Below are 19,269 nucleotides of genomic sequence, written 5' to 3'. Positions count from 1 at the left end.
TAAATTCTGTGTCCCTCCACAGCAATTCTGGCCTGTCTCTCCCCTTAAACTCTGCACCTGCTCCTGCTGCAGCTGTGGGAGTCTTTACCCATGCTAAGGCCTTGGTGAGTAGCTGCCATGTAATCCTCTTATCCACCTTCCCATGTGAGCTCTTTCTGTTCCCTCCTTTGAAAACAGTGTTGGCTGTTCCTTTTCCCACTCCCCTACCCAAAAAGCTCTCTCTGTGCCTGTCAGCAGTTCAGTCAAAGGTGGTCTGACCTAGTGATTGGAGAAAGAGGCCAGCCTCCAGCTTAAAGCTGGATCCAGGTGAGGCAGATCCAGAAGCAAAGCCAAGAACTTATGCCGTATCAGAAATCAAGACCTAAGGTTAACCAGAGTTACAGTCACAATATGTAAATAGTGGAGGGTCGAAGCTGGAAGTCAGGAAGAAGCGAGGGGTTGCAGCAAGGTGAGGGATAGCAGAGGCAGGGACAGGATCAAGAGCAGCTATGTTCTTGGAATCTGTTGTGCATCCACAGGCCTGCTGTTGCTACTGAGCTTCAGGATCAGTCTGCTGACTCTTTCAACCAATCAGGTGGCACTATCAATCAGAGAGGTGGTATCAGGACCAGCAGCATTCATTAGGTTGCCAGGAGACTGGACGTGGACGTGCTGCAGGCTGGCTTCCTGAGTGGGGGAAGGAGAACTCTGTCTGCCTCCTGCAGCAATCCTGTTTGGTTGCTCTTTCTCAGTAGACAGGCAAGTTAAGAAGGCAGCCAATCAGACAGCGCATTCCCCCCAGGAAGATTTGAAATTTGCAAGAGGGCTGGAGTTTCTTGGGTTGTGATAAGACTGACTCCAGCTCTAGCCAAACCTGTATTATTCTCAAAAGACTTTCAAGAGTTGGCAACACTGAGAAATTGAGATTTCACTTTCAGATATTTTGAATACAGGTAATTTCCTCCCCATGAATTAAAAACCTTCCAAAATGAGTCAAATTAGGTGATTAAAATCTTTGATTTCATTTTAATATAATGTTTTAACATTTTCAGACTCAAAAAAGCAAAAGATAGGGTAAATATACAACTATTCAGAATTAAAGAACAATTTTCGTGCACTGAAATAATGAAGCAAAAGGATTTTGCAAATATAATCAAGACTAGATCAGAAAAATAGATTAGTGCCCAATGATGCAAGCTCTTACTACCACAAGCAGTGTTACTGGAGACAGTGGGATTAAAATATAGCCAATTACTGCAATGTTATCTCAAGTTTCACAGTAATTGGTACTTTTCATGTGACTTTTGAGACTGGCAAGATAGGAATTAATGAGAGCCTGTGCACCCAATGGTCCCTGCCCCTTTACTCCTGTAGCAGTTGTCAGATGTGGAGAAGGGAGTTAAAAGGAGGAGACCAAGCTAAGTCTGGGGCTGACCACGGAGAAGAACAGAGCTCTTCAGCCAAGAGTTGGAGACAGCTGGCTGCATGAACTTGTGGATGTGATGACTCAGTCCTGGAAGGCCGGCTAAATGGACAGGCTGCATGAAGGCAAACCTAGAGCAGAAAGGTGCAGTCCTGCTGAAAGATGATTTTGAGTTTGCAGCATCCATTTACCTTCAGACTTTGAGCCCCTGTAAGGGATGAATCTCATGCATGCTTTAGCTGGAGGGCTATATATAGTACCACTGCACAGGACCCATGAGAAGTGACAACTGCTGTTGAAGACCTCATGTACTTTTGTGGGCTGACAATCTTGGGCCACAAGGGAGCACCATGAAGGAAGGCCCTGTCACAAGTAAATTTCTAACCCTCACAACTTTCTAGGGAATCTTTAAAATGAAACCTGCAGGCTCTGATACCAGAAGACAAACAACCTCCCAATCCTTTTCACATCTCATGATCTGAAGGACAGGAGTGCTTGTTCATAATGTAACATTTGGGTTTGGCGACATTTGGGCTGGTCACCATAGTATGCTTCATGTTCAGCAGTGTTTGTAGGACTGGCTCTAATGCTCATGTCACTTGGGTATTGCTCAGTGTTGTCTGTGCCCTGCCCTCTCGAATCTAGTGTATGTTTTGAGGCTCCTCCTGTCCCTATTTTGCATGTGTTCCTCTCGGGCTATGAAGTCAGCGTGGAAAAAAATGGAAACAGGAATAACAAGACTTGTCCCTTTGCAAAAAGACAGCTTGCACTCGCTACTGAGAGTCAAAGGAATCGAGAAGCTGTTCATACTGGAGGGCCTTTAACACGGTGTCTAATTATATTGATCATTGTTCTGGGAGTTTGGTTCTGTAATGCTGTTTCAATAGTCATGTAACTACACTCACTTTCTGTTGCCAAATGTAGTTATTGAATTGCTCTAAGCAACAGTAACAGTTGATCACATGGGATTGCTCTGATTATTTTCAGTTTGCCATAGGTGGGGATTGGGAAGGGCGCAGTTCAGCTGTCGGGTCACTAATTAGCCACTTATGCAATTCCCACACAGGGCAAAGGCATTTTTTGATGGCTTTCCCAATTAGCATCATAATAGCCCAAGCTTGTGAACTGTTTGTGTATATTTATCTTTCCCTTTAAATTGCCTAGGCTGCCATAGATCAAACCAATTTAATAGTATACACAAACCTATTGTCTGGCAGCTGTTAGCCTAAATTACCCTAGCTCTCCCCCAGCAAATGATAAAAGCCAGACTCGGGGAACCATTTTAGGGTTGGGGGGCCACTAGCCCACAGAAAAATCAGTCAGGTGCCCCACATATGAGGACATTCCCTTTGCACACCAGAGCCTAGTGGGGGCCAAGCTAGTAGATTTTGTGTGCTCCAGCTCCGTGGGGGACAGTGTGGGGGGCTGGAGTGCTAACACGGGCTCCCCAATGCTGGGGGGGGGCCCCGAACTGGGGGCAACCTCCCAAGGGACTGAATCCAGGCAAGCTGGGGGCCGCATCTTAAAGCAGGTACACTTTGGGTTCTGGTTTTGGATTTATTTGTAATCTTCCAGTATTGCTATAAAACTGGAATGAAATTTACAATCTACAGGAAGAGTTTTACCATCTAAAGGAATGGCATCCATTCAGTTCTGCTGTGAACAGGAGGGTGCAAAAGGAGGAAGGACAGCCAGAGGAGTGTCATCTGCATGGGAATTAAATACATGGCATAGAGGGTTGAGGCAAGGGAAGGAACATGACCACTGGACATGAGCCTACATGAATCAATAGCTCACAGAAGTGAATGGAAAAATTCTGATTGACTACCACAGACTTTGGATTATGCTCTAAGAGCAAGTGGTTTAAAGAGGGAATTGCAAGCTCTTCAGAGGACTGAGATTAGTCTCTTTGTGTTTGTACATCGCCTAGTATAACAGAATGCTGACCCTGATTGGGGCACAACAACAGTTCTAAGCACAACCACAGCACAAATATTCTGTCTTCATGTTTCTCATTCCTGGTAAGACTGCAGGGAGCTGTTCTGTCCCTATCTCTGGTCTTTAGAACACGAGTCAGCAACCCATGGCTCTCGAGCCAAATCTGGCTCTCTTGTTATTCCCAAAATACATGCAATGTTTTAAACTAAAATGAAAAAAGAATTCAAAATTTTAAAAACACGTAATTACTCATGTCAGGATGGTCTTTTTTTGTCTGTTTCACCTTTAACCAGAGGTGGAAGTAAGGCAGAGTGCCCCAGTAAGAACTGGCTGCATTCTGGCAAGAGCCGGCTGGGGGACTCTGCTCGTTTAAAGACAGGCAGAGGACGTGCTGTAGGAGACGTGTGAGTGCTCCAAGATGGGATAGTGAGAGGGGCTGGTGGCGGCAGATGCCTCCAACTGGCAGCAGTGGCCCAGCTCCAGCCCACCTGATGTCCGCAGACTGTCCCCAGCCACTGTGCTCCTTGGGCAGACCCTGCAGCCCAGCCGTGGCACCTGCAACAGCATGGCCGCAACTGCCCCCATCTGGCCACAGCATCCTGGCCCCAGTCTGGCCCCTGTCTGGCTGGAGAAAGGGCTGGCAGTGGCCCACCTCCTACTGTGGCATACGTAGGAAGGGAGGCCACGATCCGGCTGCAGTAATCCTGGCTCAGTTGCTAGTCCAGCCACTGGTGCCTGAGTGCAGTAAGGTAATCTGGCTCCGCCCCCTCCCCCCCAAACACACATTGCCCCGCCCTGCCTCCTGCACCTCCCACACATCCCAAGCCCCTGCCCTGAGCCCTTCACATACCCCAACCCTGACTCCTGCACCCTATTTCCACAAAGTGCGCCCCAGCAGCAGCAGAAGTCCCATTAACTAAAGTCTGAGACTACAAAGTTTCACTTATGCTATCGTTAATCATCATGTCAATTATCAATAATATTTAGTTGTATATTTTCGGTCATGCAAATGGGCATTCTTATACTGGCTCTTTGTTGACCACTTGTTCTGAATTTTAATGTCATTTGGCTCTCTGGTTTGAAAAGGATGCCGACCTCTGCTTTAGAATATAAAATTCATTTACTTATGTACTCAGCAATGTATAGGAGAGAGCAAAGGGAAGTAGTCTGAAAGTGCCCCAAAGAATAACCCCTGGGCTTACTAAGGTGTGAGGCAGAACAAAATAATGCACTGAATAAAAGAAGGCTACCCCACATTCATACATGAAAATTCCTAGAACTCATTGGATAAATCATGAACAGATAGCAGTTAATTCCTATGTTCTTCCATGAGCTGCAGCAGGTTGCAGACCTCTCATGGGATCCCCCTGACATGCTTTCACCACTGCTAGACTGCTAGGTGCTACCATAGTATGAAAATGACCAAGTGTGGGATACCATGTAACTTTATCAGTGAAGATGATGAAGGTGCCTTAGCAAAGTCACCTAAAATGCTGTGCTCCTGGATTGTAATTTCTAAATTGTGCTTCCTGAATGTGTGTTCCTTACAGGCCAATGAGAGCAACCATACTTACATGATAATTAATATTGAGTTTGTCACACTGTCTTGCCCCTAGATATACATACACAGATCCTGCTGACTTCAGTGGCCCATCTGCACGAGAGAATTGCACTAAGCAGTGCATTTAGAACAGTGCTAAAGTTACAAGTACAGCACACCTGCATACCCTCAACAAATCTTTTAAAGGATTGAGCTCAGTTCTGCTTCCTTCCCTAGACTTGAAGGAAAGCTCTGTGTAGCTTGAAAGTTTGTACTTTCCATCTACAGAAGTTGATCCAGTAAAATGGACCACCTTGTCTCTCTCAGATCCTAGGATCAACACAGCTTGAACAACACGGCAAACAAATTAACTACATTTTCAGTTTATAGAGCAGTGATTTGTTCCCAGAATGACAGCAGCAATGGGTTTGTATTCCCCTCTGAAGTGTTAGTACACCAAGTTAGTTTATGGTAAAATAGAAGCACATTCATTTTGTGCTCCTTCAAGACTATCCTGGATGTGTGGGAGCAAGAGAAAGAAGTGGCAAAGAAATTGAAATGTAAATCTTACTGCCTTTACATCTCTCCACCATATGCATTAGATAAACAAACAGCCATCTCCATGTACTTTGTTTTTCTAGCCAAACAAAGGCAGGCAAATCCTTAGAATCCATGCATGGCTGGGAGGCGCACAAAACTAACTTCTTCAGTAAAATGTACTTTCAACTCATCTGGTGAAAAGAAAATGGTTCCATGTAGGTGGTAAAGAGAAAAACAAACCAAGAAAAAGTAGAATAAAGCAGAAAGGAAAAAAAGGCATTGTAAATAAACCTGTTTATTCTGAGATATTTGCTTTCCATAGTAGAATAAAGGAAACAAAATCTCCAATATACTCCTCATTTATTTACAAAGTGTCTTGAGGCATTACGTAGTATGAAGAGTTTACAGAGCTCAAAATGCCTGAAAGGCTTGAGAAAACAGATGCCTTGTTTCATCCATTTCTTAAAATGCCAGAACCAAGGAAACAGATGCAATGTCATTGCTCAATATATTCCACAGCTTCCAAGCAGTTAACAAAGGCTCTGGTACCCACTATTTGCAAACCTTATTAAAGGACAGTTAATAAACCTGTGCCAATTCATGCAATTTTGGGGCATTAGGGTTCAGCTCCATAGGCATCTGGTGTTGCAAAAGGATAATTAAGGCACAAAGCTATTCCATGCTACCTATCAGGTAGCAGCCTGCTTTCAATCCAATGGGCCTGATTCTTGGATCTGGACATGCTATGACCATTGCAGGACGTAGGAGCTGGAGGAAAGATGCAAAGGTGGCTGTTAGGGAGCCATTTGGGCATCTAGTAGTTTCTTCACTGTACGCCTAGGGATAACTAACATTACTTGCAGTGGGTGTCTAAATATGAAAAATAATCTCCGGGTATGTGGGTGTACTCTTGGCGTATCACATATAAATACATACTATCTCCTAGATTGTCGGCCAGTTGGGACAGGCTACTGAGTCTGTTGCTGCAGGGGAGGCTTAGCCAGCGTATTCCTGAATCAGTGGGATTTAATGCTCTTAAAGCTAACGAGCATTAAAAAAAACAACAACCCCAAACAATAACCTGGAACTCATAAGCAGCCCTGTGGCAGGCTGAAGGTTATCTCAGTAAGCTCTGATGCTCCAATATGCTTAGCCTGGCTTGTTGACCAAATTTACTTCACTTTTACCCAAAGAAAAATTGTTTATATCTCTCGTCTTAAAAGCTCCCAAACTGAATAAATAAAAAGAGACAATGGAAGTGGCAATATTATACACGTCACGCTGTCATTTGCATATTCTCTGCTGATGCTTTTTGCACAAGGGGTTTTTGCGCAAAAACAAGCAGTGTAGGGGGGTCCATTTTGTGCAAAAAAAACCCACTTTTGCACAAGATGCTTATACCTCCTTTTTTGAGGCATAAGGTTCTTGTGCAAAAAGCATCGGCAGCGAATATGCAAATGACAGCGTGACAAATGCTAATGAGCACTTCATTAGCATACTCTGCTAGCAAAAGCCTGCAGTGTAGACATCGCCTCAGATGTGGGCTATTGACCTAACTCTAGGACTAGGAGCCAGGATATCCAGAGTTATCCTCTTGGTTCTAATTCCTTTTCTAACATTGGACAAGTCACTGAATTACCAAATAATATGGTAAAGTCCTCTGAAAATGATACATGCCTGGTCAGTATATCCTGACATTCCTCGCTATTCTAAGTTGCTATTCTATTTATAAAAACACCTTTTACTAATATTTCTTCCGTATTATCACCATAGTGCTCCCTGCCACCTACTTGATTAAAATATTATTTATAATTTTCAAGCACCATTTTCTACCATTTTCATAGCATCTATTTACATTGATAGTTGGGGCAAACTCCAACACATGAAAAGCTTTTTTTTTTCTGAAATTCCTTGGACTAACTTTACTATGGTTCCTGAAGTGTGGAGAAGATAGACAGGCTTTGTTTAGAATCCATCCTTCCTGTTAATCTACTGAATGAAAGACTGCTGAGCGCTAGGAAGTATTCTGAATAAGTCAGCTTGAACAGGTATATCTATTACTTTTTTAGGACAATACAGTAAAGCAAAAAGAGATCATGAGAAAACACAACAGTTTTTGAACCACTTATTGTTTCACGTGGATATTTTATATCTGTATTTTCTAAAACTCACAGCAGTTTTACAAGTGTTATGGACTGGTTGGAAGGTCAGTCAGAAGTTCAGTCCTGCACTGAGTTGCGTGCAAGCTCTGTGAAAGTCATGCTTCCCCAAGTAACTGTGCTCCAGCCAGCTGGGGAAAGGCGCTCTGCCGGAGACTCCCTCTCCCCAGCTCCCGCCGGCCAGAGGAACACTGGGACTGATTTGCCCCTCCTCCCCCACTCAGGAGCAAGACCCTGCCCCATCCCTGGTCTCACTCCTGGGGAAGAGTGGAAAAATCAGCCCCAGCCTTCCCCGGCCAGCTGGAGCATGGGGGAAGGAGGTTTGGGCAGCGTGCTGCTCCTACCTTACGCTTGGACGTGCGTTCGCACTCTTCACGCACTCCCTGCATACAGGCCAGCTAAAAGCCATGAATCTGACAAGATGACACAGAAAGAAAGCCATGTGGTTGCCTTCCATAAAGCAACAAGTCTCTGGTGTCAGAGTAGCAGCTTGCAGGGAGCAGGCAGCGGGACCGGAAGGGTCTGTAGGGGATGGGGCCACAGGTGTTGCAGCCCATAGGCCGTCGAGAACAAGCTGCCATAACTTAAACAGGTCTCCAGCGTTGTCCAAATTAAACTAGGGACAGTGAAGCAGACCATGACTCGATGTGCAAAAGGGGGACTTAAAGACATTTCCTCGACTCAAGGTTCAGCACAGAATTTTACCTGGAGTTTTAAGATTCTAGCTGAATTACTGTCCTTTGACTCATTTGTCATAATTACACTGTCTGCTCCTTGCTTAAGAACTTGGAGCCAAACCCACCACTTGCACAAGCAACCACTGAAGTCGAACTGGTAACCACAAGAACTCTCTCTCTCTCTCTTTAACTTCTATACAATGCCATGTGTAGTTGTTAGCTTAAATCTGGGTCAAGTTAGCTGTAAATGTAACAGAAAATCCTTACCAGCATCTATGTTCTAAAGAATTTAAATAGTGATAAATTAATAGGTTTCTAGAGACATTTCCAGAGAAAAATGACATTAAAATGGAGTTTCGACTGAGAGTATGAATGAGTAATTTATGGTAAAATACATGGTAACAATGTTGTAATTATCCCCAAATCAAGAAATATAAACCCAGGAAATGCAGTTAAGTATCAGAAGTCCAACCATGTTAAGACAACAGTTCTCAAACTGGGCTGGGTCTCAGGACCCCAAAGTGGGTTGTTTAACCCCATTTTAATGGGGTTGCCAGGGCTAGTGTTAGACTTGCTGGGGTCAGGGACTCAAGCCCAAGCTCCACTGTCCAGGGTTGAAGACCGAGCCACATTGCTCTGGTCCAAAGCTGAAGTCTCAGTCCCACCGTCCAGATCCAAAGCCAGAAGACTTCATCCCTTAGTGGCAGGGCTCAGGTCAAAGGCTCCCACCTGGGACTGAAGCTCTGGAAGCCTTGGTCCCTCCACTCAGAGCAATGGTGCCTGGGCTTTGCCTCCCTCACCATTTTATCTCCCTCATCCTTGGGGCTGCGGGGCTCAGACGGACTCAGGCTTCTGCCCTCCTCCCCCCGCTCCTGGGATGGAGAAGCAATTTTTGTTGTCAGAAGGGGGTTGTGGTACAATGAAGTTTGAGAACCCTTGTTATAAGGGTGCACAGTTAGGGCACCGAAACAATGCAATTCTGTCCCATGCATTTCCATGCTTGACTCTACAGGCTAGCTCTCTATCAATATATAGCTCTCTGTCAATGCTATTGGATCGCTCAAACTAGCTACAGAACAGTTATTCTCCATTAAACTCAACAAAGCTGTTCTATAAGAGAATGTCTACACGGCATTCCTCTTTCACGAGAGATATGCAAATGCAGCCGAGCGAAATTGCAAATGAAGAGTGGATTTGAATTTCCCGCACTTCATTTGCATAATCACGTCCAGCTGCTATTTCAAAATACCCTATTTCGAGATAAAAATGCTCTGTAGACGCAGTTATTTTGAAAAAAAAAAACCTTCTTTCAAAATAACCCTTACTCCTCAAAAAATGAGGTTTAACGGTTATTTCGAAAGAAAGGGTTTCTTTCAAAATAACTGCATCTACATGGCATTTTTTATCTCGAAATAGGGTATTTCGAAATAGCGGACGGACGCAATTATGCAAATGAAGCATGGGAAATTCAGATCTGTGCTTCATTTGCAATCTTGCTCAGCTGCATTTGCATTCCTCTCTCGAAGAAGGAATGCAGTGTAGACATTGAGTAAGCGAGGGCAGTCTATATGAAATGGACTGTTGGTTTTAGTCTAATTTTTGGTAATAAGATGCAATAGCGCACAGTGGTACACAACTGAAATACAGCGTAGCCCTCTGAAACCATGAGAAGGGATTGTCAGACATCTGATGTCTCACTAAACTTATTTATACCTTTTGTTTTGATATAAATGTTAAACTTTCATACCTTTTATCTCATAGACTTCTTTTAGTAGTTTTCAGAAAACCATTTTAGATACTTACCCCAATTAGTAACCCTAGTTAAACCTTATATTTCCTGTTTTTTCTGCCCAGCACTGGCAATTCCAACCAATGCTAAAATTAGCTGTAATATAGCAAATAACGCAAACATGAAGAAGGTTCTTAGTTGAATTCTATGTTTTTTATTGGCGTAATGCTATAGTAAAACTAGAAGCTGCTATGCAAACAAGCAAGCCAAAGCAAAACATGAAAAACAGTGGTTGCCTGGAACAGTAAATGAAACTGTCAGCTTAATTATTCTTGTAAGGGTCCAAAGATACACCATAGATGTTAAAGTCTCAGCAGGGTAGCCATGTTAGTCTGTAACTAAAAAAACTTTAAAAATGTTGGTCCTGAAGCATCTTAGAGACTAAGCAAAAATATATATAGAAAGCTCATGATACTTTCTATATATTTTTGGTTAGTCTCTTAGCTCTGGTCTACCTAGGGAGTTATTTTGAAATACAACAAAAATTGCGTCCACACTACCAAGCTCGTTATTTCAAAATAACAGGCTATTTTGAAGAAATAACTCCTGCTTTCCACAAGCAATAATGCTTATTTTGAAATAGTTATTTTGAAATAGCAGTAGTGTGACACTCCACTGCTTCTATTTCAAAACAGCTACACTCCAGAGTCATTCAAAGTAGTTACTCCCCAGTGCTTCCTGAGGCTCTATGTCGAGGTAGTGTGTCCACATTAAGGGAGCCCGTCTTGGACTAATTTCAAGACTTCCCTGTACTGTGCACACGCTATTTCAAAATGGTTATTTCAGGAGTTAGTTCGAAATAATTTCCTAGTACAGACGAGCCCTACAGTGCTACAGGACCATTGTTGTTTTTAAAGTTTTCATAGATTTTAAAGTATATGCCACATAGCTATTGGGTTTTAACTCAATGACTGATTGTATTACAAGAGAGGAGGATTTCTTAGGTCAGAAGAGACTGTTAGTTGATTTTGCAACTGACTCATTGACAAACAAATACAGGGTATGGAGATTTTGTAGATCACGGAGAATGAGAAGCAAGTTGGACCAGACAGGACTTGTTTGACTTGCTCAATTAGAACTTGACTCCAATGTTTTAAGATATATTTCCATCTGCTAAATGTAGCAGAAAAACTCCATCCAAACAAAGAAATCCCCATGCAATACAGTTGGATGATTTTGAGGATCTGTTTTCCTTCTTCCACACCTACAGGCTGGGGTATAAGTAGGGATGTAAAGAGTTAACTGGTTACCTGGCATGCTTGCTGGGGCAACTGGTTAAATGTGATGTTTAACCAGTTAACTTTTAAATGGGATTTTACATCCCTAGGAATAAGAATATTTATCACTAAACAGCTCCAACAATGACAAGACAGAAAGGGCCACTGCCCTATAATTTTCCACTAGTTTTGACCTTGGGCCACTTTCTTTGAGGGTGAAAGCTTATTCAGTCCCTGGGTTTAGCTCATTCTGAGGGAATCTCCCTAAGAACTGAATGCCAAAAACAGTTTTGTATTGTGATCTGTGTACTAGAACAACAAACTTCAGTTCAGATTACCAACTGGACTTGATCCAGGATTGCGATGAGAATGTTTTTCTTATAAAGTCATCCAACCTTCCACGTCCACGCTCCTACCTCAATACAAGTAGTTTTTTCAAAAGTACTCAGCAGTGGCTTTTAAAGACTTCATTAGGAAAATGAAAAATCACAACCTAAATGTTATTGTAATGTTAAAAATAAAGAGAAAGAAAGGATTAGCTCTGATTTGGAACCACCTATTTGCTTACTAGTACAAATAGTCCTTTTTGGACTAATACCGAAGCTTGTTTTAGGATATCTAAAACTTAAGGTTTTGGAATGAACCCCTGCCCTATTTGAAACCGGAGTGTTCACATTGACTTCAACAGAGCCAGCATTTCACTTTTTATTTTCCTAAGAAATGCTACTGATAAATTGTATCCTTAGGTCCCCAAGTGGTTTTAAGGTGACATCCTTAAAAAACAATAACAGGTCTGGTGGCACTTTATAGACTAACAAAACATGTAGTTGGTACCTATTCTTCAGATGCTTATTGATGCCCTATCTCACACACACCCTTCCTTTTTTTCCTTTTTTTTCTTTCTTTTTCTCCGCCCTCTCCTTTCCCTCTCCTATTTATTTTGAGTTTTCATATCCCCTACTCATACTCCAGTCATCTGAAGAAGTGGGTTGTGCCCACGAAAGCTCATGATACCATCTGCATGTTTTGTTAGTCTATAAAGTGCTACCAGACCATTTGTTGTTTTTTTCTGTAACAGACTAACTTGGCTACCCACTGAAGCGCCTTAAAAAACAATGAATGGTTCTGCAGCACCTTAGGGTATGTCTACACTACCCCGCTAGTTCGAACTAGCGGGGTTAATGTAGTCATCCGCACTTGCAAATGAAGCCCGGGATTTGAATTTCCCGGGCTTCATTTGCATGAAGCCGGGCGGCGCCATTTTTAAATGCCGGCTAGTTCGAACCCCGTGCCGCGCGGCTACACGCGGCACGGAGTAGCTAGTTCGGATTAGGCTTCCTAATCCGAACTAGCTGTACACCTCGTTTCACGTAGACGTAGCCTCTATGTTTTTTGTTAGCCTCTCAGGTGCTGCAAGACCATTTGTTGTTTTTTTATTTTTTTTCAGTTACAGACTAACACAGCTACCCCTCTGAGAATCATACTTCCTTGTTAGAAATGAGCAAATTATTTGTAGTGCATACTTTATTGAATGGACTGGCTTTTTTTCCTATTTGAATTTTGACTGTCTCAGATAACACACAACTACTGTAGAATCATTTTTATGAATAATTCTTGGCTTATAGATAGTTTGATTAATTTATTGGCAGCATTTGTTATTCAAAATTCAAGCTGTTACTTTTGACTAGCCATATAGGTGGCAAGGTATTGTTTTTGATTCCTAACAATCAGGCTGTCTACACTCAAAACTCTACTGGGTTAGCTAAAAACATTTTAAAATCAATATAGTTAAACCACTGCAAATGTTTAGTGGATATTTTGAAATCAACTGAAACCTGGCTTATATTGAGTTGAGCTTAATTTGGCTAGTAACTTTGAATATAGACTTAGGTTTGTGCAAATTTATGCATCTGCTTCTGAACTCATGCTGATTTTTACATTTACATCTTTACATTATTGAAATCCCAATTTATTAAAGTTTTGTTTAAAGTGATGTGAGAAAAGATTTAGGCTCCACAAGGTCAAAATTTTCTATATTTGAAAATTACTAAATATTTACTACAAAATATACTATTTCAGTAAATGTTTCTACCAGTGAATACCTTTGTGAACTAAAAAGGCATATGAGCATAACTGAAATTGAAATATCTATGTTTTAGTGCCTTGTGAACAGTTGTTGGTCTAGTGAACTACCTGGACAAAGCATTTTAAAATAATTGTTAATAATTAGCAGGTTTAAACAAAAGGAAATATTTCTTCATGGAGTGCAAGAACTAGATAAATTCATGGATGATAGGCCAATCAATACTTATTAGTCAGGATTGGTAGGAATGGGGTCTCTAGCCTCTGTTTCTCTGGAGAAGGGTGACAGGGGAGGGATCACTTGAGGATTACCTGTTCTGTTCACACCCTCTGGGGCATCTGGCATTGGCCACTGTTGGAAGACGGGATATTGGGCTAGATGGACCTTTGGTCTGACCCAGTATGGCTGTTCTTATATTCTTATTAACTAATTAATCCTACTGTGAAATAGGACAACTAATTATTACTCCTGTGAAAACTTGTATTATATAATGGCATATAAATAGCTTTATATACTATGTAGTAAGGGTTATTATTTATGATGCATAGCGAGTTTTTGTCACTAAGCTTCTGAGCACTTATTTTCCTTAGGACCTCTGTGCTTGCAGATTGTATCCTGACAGATGTGCCACATCATTTGCTACAACTAGCTCTTAGATTCAGATGGTGGGTGTCATCTTCTGGCATCATGAATCTGGCTTCATTGTGAAATGTTTTCTTCTCTGACAAATCCAGCAATTTAAAATTCAGTTCATTCCAGCCTCATGGAGTATCTGTTTTAAGCATGAAGAACAGTGTGTGTCTAAGTCCTGTTTCTGTGGAGTTACAGAGCAAACATTGATGGCTGATGCTACTCTGAAGAACACCAAATGACAACAAAAACAGGGAAACAGTCAGTGGATGCCTGTGTGATACTGACAGGGCTCAGGAATTGTAACAATGGGTGGGTAGGAAGTGCAGGTGACTCCTTGACAGGTTTTGGTTGGGAAAGTCAAAGGCATAGACGTGAATTTTTCCCTACCGTTTTCCTAAAGCCAAAAATAAAGCTGGACAATGCTGTTTAACTGAGCATAAATCTCACAAGTTCATTTTTATAGCTCTGATTTGGATTGTAAATCTTGTTGTTTAGGTAAAACTGGTACAGTGCAATCATATAATAGATATGCTTGTCTCTCAGGTAGCTGTAGTTACATATTTCTTCCAAACATCCCTCTGTACAGGACAATAAACGTTCTTGTTTATTGTTCTCAGCCATACCCCATTGGCCATCCAGGGTTCTTTAGATCTCTGAATTCAATAGCGTTGGCCTTTTCCCCTACTCGGCTGGCATTTCAGCTGTCTGCGGGTGGGGGTGGGGCTGATTGTTAAACAGCCCGAGGAAAAAGTTATGTGGAGCGCAGAGAGCTCTGATGGCGCCTCGCTCGGGCCTGCGGGCTGCTGGACCAGCAGGTCTCCCCCCAGCTCAGCTGCCTACAGCCAGCCTCGGGCAGCTCTTTTCTCAGCTCTCTCTCCCAGCCAGCCCCGTGCTGCCCTGCTCCGCAGCGAGTTACCTGGAGTTAAGCGGGGGCCTTACCTGAGCGCGTCTCTTCCAATGGCAGCTCACCTGAGCGCCACCCCTATCCAATCAGCTCGCAGCGCGTCCCTCTGCCGTGTATCCTTCAGTGAAAGAATCCAGCTCCTCTCGAGAAAGTTACCTGTGGGCGCCTAGGTCTGCTGCTTTCCGCTCTGTACCTCCCCCTGCCCCAGCACCACGGGAGAGAACCCAGCACCCAGCCTCTGCCCACACGTGAAGGGAGAGGGGGCTGTACCTGTCCTACCTCTGGGGCTGGCGGAGGGAGAGGCGGGAGGGGGGAAGAAAGCAGAATTACCAGTAGCTCTGGTTCTCCCGTCCCGGGCGCTCACACACCTTCACCTGCACAGACTTGAAAGTCCAGTTTCACCAGAGAGACTGAGGCAGCAGGAAAAGGGGAGAGAGTTCATTGGATCAAACATGTCACAAGAGACGGACAAGTAAGTGATCACAGACATCCTGCTGCTCCTGCCGTTTTGGGCTGATCAGACCAACTGGTTTGTTGTGTTTTGTTGGTGGTGGCTCTGGACCTGCTGGGATTCCCATGCTGCCTCGAGAAAAGGCACTAGACTGAGGAGGCTGAATGAGTCCCAGGGCTGCTGAGCACAACGCTGCGGCTTTCACGTTTCTCCTCTCGCTCTTTTTTTCGTGTTCCCTTTTCAGCCGAGCTTTCTTCCGTGTGGGGGACTTTTTCGTTTCGCCCCAGAGCAGAGCACTGGGCCTCAGGCCCGGGCCGAAAAGTGGCTCTTGGCTTTTGTGTGAGTGCAACAAAGAGCTTTTATATTGGATCACAAACGGCCATCTTCTTCCCCCTTCTCCTTGCCCGGGTGCGTGTGGCCGAGCGCAGGAGGAGGGGCTCTGAAATCTCTGCTGGGGGGCGCCTGGGGGAGACCCCGCTGCCGGCTGGGGCCGTTGCGAGGAACGGGGTGTTTGGCAAGTGGCTTTGGGGGGGATTTTGTTTCTTCCCAAGGAGAGTCAGGGAATCCAGGCACAGCCGAGTCCGACCGTTGTTCTCTGAGCTGCTTGTCACTTTGAATGCCTACCTGCACACATACAGTTCCCAGGCTCTAGGGAACCTGAAATTGTTTTTAACCTGGACGTCTTTGCAGCGCCCAGGCCTCTAGCCCCCGCCTGCCTGAAGTTATAATTTTTATAATCAATTGGCCCAAGAAGCGCCACCATTTATTATGTTTCCAATAGTGCGTAATTAAAACAAACCTGTCCATATATTTTTAATCCAAGGACACCCCCCCCCCTCGCCGCGCGCGCGCTGACAAGGACCTTACAATGCCCTGGTTTGGGTTAACAGTGAAAACAAATCGCAAAAGACAAACTTTAAAAAGTTGCATCGAACTTTTTGCGCGAGCTTGGAAGGCCACGAGACTGCAGCTTGTGTGCGAGGGGGAAACGGGCTCACACGGGTGTAGAGTACCTGTCTGGGCAACAGCCTCCGCTCACCCGATTCCCCCCACATACACAGTGTGTGCGGGGCAGGGGCTGGGTGTCTCGGGGAGTTGCTTTTCCCCTTCTTTCGGACGAGATGCGTGAAAACCCGCCGGGTCCTTGTAGTTTTGTCTCGTGACTTCGGGCCAGGCTGCAGCCGCGGGTCTTGCAGAGGCCGCCGACGCAGGGAAAGGGGCCAGGCTACTGCAGGAGGCCGGGGCTGGGGATCAGGATTAGGAGCAGATTCTGCTCTGGCCAGAAAGTGCCTTCACCTTCCGGGCATGTGCGGGGCCCTGCAGGCCCAACATGCGCCGCGCTGGGGAAGCCAGCGAGCGCGGCTGGATCAGGGTCGAGGGAGGGTTTGGATCTGCGTGGAGGGAAACTGGAGGAGATACCTTTGCAGGAGAGGCAACAGCAGAGCGGGGGGTGGGGAGACAGGGGATCCAAAGGATGGAGGGGGATCCAAAGAAGGGGAAGGGAGGGGGGACACACCAGAGCTGGGGACAGGGAACCCGAAGGAGAAAAGGGAGCTTGAAAGGGGCGGGGGAGGGGGGGGGGAGACCCGAAGGAGGGAAGGGATCAGAAATGGAGGAACCGAGGGCACAGAGGAGTGGCTGGCCATGGGCATGAGAAGGACGGGTGGGCTGAGCAGGGATGAGGGGGTAGGATAGGGAGAAAGGGGCGGAGCGGCACCCAAGTTGTGGGGAAGAAAGGAGAGAATGAGCCAAGCTGTGGATATGTGGTTGGAGGGAGGCCAGGCCAGTGGGGGTGTCAGATATCCTGCCGTGGGGCATAGAGGCAGGACTTTGCAATGTAAGGACACTACTGGCAAGACTATTCGTGTGGACAGAGGGAGGGACTGATTTCAGAGACGTTGAACTGGAAAAATCTCAACAGGATTTGGTGACAGCCTGAGAGTATGGGGTGGAAGAGGAACTGGTAAGGAGACTAGTCAGAAAGGGAAAGGAAAGGATGGTTTAGAATGGAGAGGTGACACATTTAGTCTTGGCCACTTTGAGCATCAACTGGCAGAAGGAGCCACTAGAGAAGGGAAGGGATTGTAGTGGAGATCGAAATTTGGGAATTGACAGAGCACAGATGGGAATTGAAGCCAGAGGACTAGAGGGTAAGGTATGTAGAGAGGAACAAGGACAGAGCGCTGAGCTAGGCTAGTGGTAAGGGAAGAGCAGCAGAAAGAGCAGTGATAGAAGCAGGAGGCGAACTAGATAACGAAAGTGTCAAAAAGCTCAGAAACAAGAGGGAATGACTATTAAAAATAATGGGTATATTAAAAATAATTGGTATATTAACGAAGATGAGAAGGGAAAGAGGTTGTTATGCTTGACAAAGAGAATGATCTTAGTGACAGAGGTCCTTTACTGGTGTGGAGGGGCAGTGGACTAATGAGAAAATTGGAGTGGAATTGAAGTCAGGTGAGGTGAGGAACAAGTCTTGTCAGCTCAAGAAGCGCTGAAGCAAAAGAGAGGAAGATGGAGGAGTAGATGCAGAAGTATGCATTTGTCATTGTTATTGTAACCTGCTAGCCACCCAGTGGGGAACACCAGAAGAACAGAAACGTTTTAGGGGCCGTATACCTTTCAGACATCAACATCTGCCCTCAGCAATTGTATCTGTGAAAGGCTTAGAAAAATCTTGGGTGAAGGGGAAGGAGAGTTTGAAGAGGAAATAAAAGGTGGAAAAACGTCACTGGTCTTTGTAAACATAGGTGTGAATCATTACGAAAAATAAAGCTGTTTATCAAGAATGATGGCAGTGCAGAATGAAGAATATTTTTGTGTGAAGGAAGTCTATTTTGCTTTAATATATTCAGTATATAATGATATCTATTTTAAATCTAACCTGTAGCCTTTATTTCTTTTAGCATCTCCCTTTACTCTCTCTCTCTGTCTCTGTCTCTTTCTTCCCACCCGTGCATCCAAAGGGTAAAATAAGGAAGAGACATTCATTATCATGATGTCAATTCATTCCTGTCAGTTTAATTGGATGTGCTTTTTTTCTGTTATGTAATATTAATATGCTGAGAGAAGCAGGACTGAAGATACCTATGAAAAGATGCCCTATTCTTGTTTCTGTGTAGCAGGGGTGTGTGTGGAAGATTGGTGCAAGATTTGCATGGTCCATATGACAGACTTTGTGCAAAATAAAGTCATACTTTGCGATTACCTACAGATACCTAATTTTGCATAAACAGTCCTGCCATGTAAATTAGCTGAATGCACTACTTTACACACCAGAATATGCTAGGTGAAAGATTTAAATAATTATTTGTTTTTCATTGGAAAAAAAGTCATGACTATTATGCTTAGAGTTCATAAAAATATTTTCTAACATAATTAAAATCAAGTTGCCTATTGAATTGTCATTTTAGTACAAAGAAAATTGTTACTGTTACAAATCAGAAAATAATTCAAATTAATTATGGAAAGAGTAATGGAAGCTTTACAAGTTTCTGATTCAAATTTACTATGTATAGTAATTATTCAATAAAATGAATAATGTATGAAGTAGAACTGGAACTTTAAAACTGTTCTTTTATTTCCTTTTTGCAAGCACATTAATAAAACATTCTTTTACATATATTTCATTTCTTGAACTTTCCTATAAGATTAATCTATGCAAAATGATTTTGCCCAGTTAACAAGGGGCCTCACCTGCTAGTAATAGATAACCAAGACATTTGATTCTAATACTGAACACAAAACTTACTTACAATAAGGATTGTGCAGAATTTTCAGACATAAAATATTACTAAGAATAAAGCTAGCTAACAGACACATTGTGATCTAAGGCATATTTTGTTGTTGCAACTGTGCCGGTTCATAGGGCTGGAGACTGAGGCCCCCACCTCATATGAAAGCTCAGAGAGAGAGGGAATACTTCTGAAAGGCAAT

At 43.7% G+C, this 19,269-nt stretch overlaps 1 protein-coding gene and 1 long non-coding RNA gene across 5 annotated transcripts in view; one reads left to right on the top strand and one right to left on the bottom strand.

Moving 5' to 3' along the window:
* Window positions 1–15,057, bottom strand: part of LOC102458448 (uncharacterized) — a 61,798-nt gene extending 46,741 nt beyond the window's left edge. Inside the window, exon 1 of the long non-coding RNA XR_332031.4 lies at window positions 14,918–15,057. This is a non-coding gene — a long non-coding RNA (uncharacterized LOC102458448). The remainder of the gene's footprint in view (window positions 1–14,917) is intronic.
* A 162-nt stretch (window positions 15,058–15,219) lies between these two features.
* The window catches only part of GRHL2 (grainyhead like transcription factor 2), a 112,971-nt gene continuing 108,921 nt past the window's right edge, over window positions 15,220–19,269 (top strand). For 3 of the 4 annotated variants that reach the window (XM_006122407.5, XM_006122408.5, XM_006122406.5), the window contains exon 1: window positions 15,220–15,354. In XM_006122407.5, coding sequence (XP_006122469.1) covers window positions 15,335–15,354 — 20 coding nt within the window. In that variant the 5' untranslated portion in view covers window positions 15,220–15,334. Of the gene's footprint in view, window positions 15,355–17,063; window positions 17,297–19,269 lie in introns of those variants that run through there. The other variant, XM_075920263.2, reaches the window with a different exon arrangement.

The sequence above is a fragment of the Pelodiscus sinensis genome, chromosome 2, assembly GCF_052426305.1.
Source record: "Pelodiscus sinensis isolate ZL-2025 chromosome 2, ASM5242630v1, whole genome shotgun sequence".
In the NCBI taxonomy this organism is placed as follows: domain Eukaryota; kingdom Metazoa; phylum Chordata; order Testudines; family Trionychidae; genus Pelodiscus; species Pelodiscus sinensis.
This window is presented reverse-complemented; position numbering and strand designations above follow the sequence as displayed.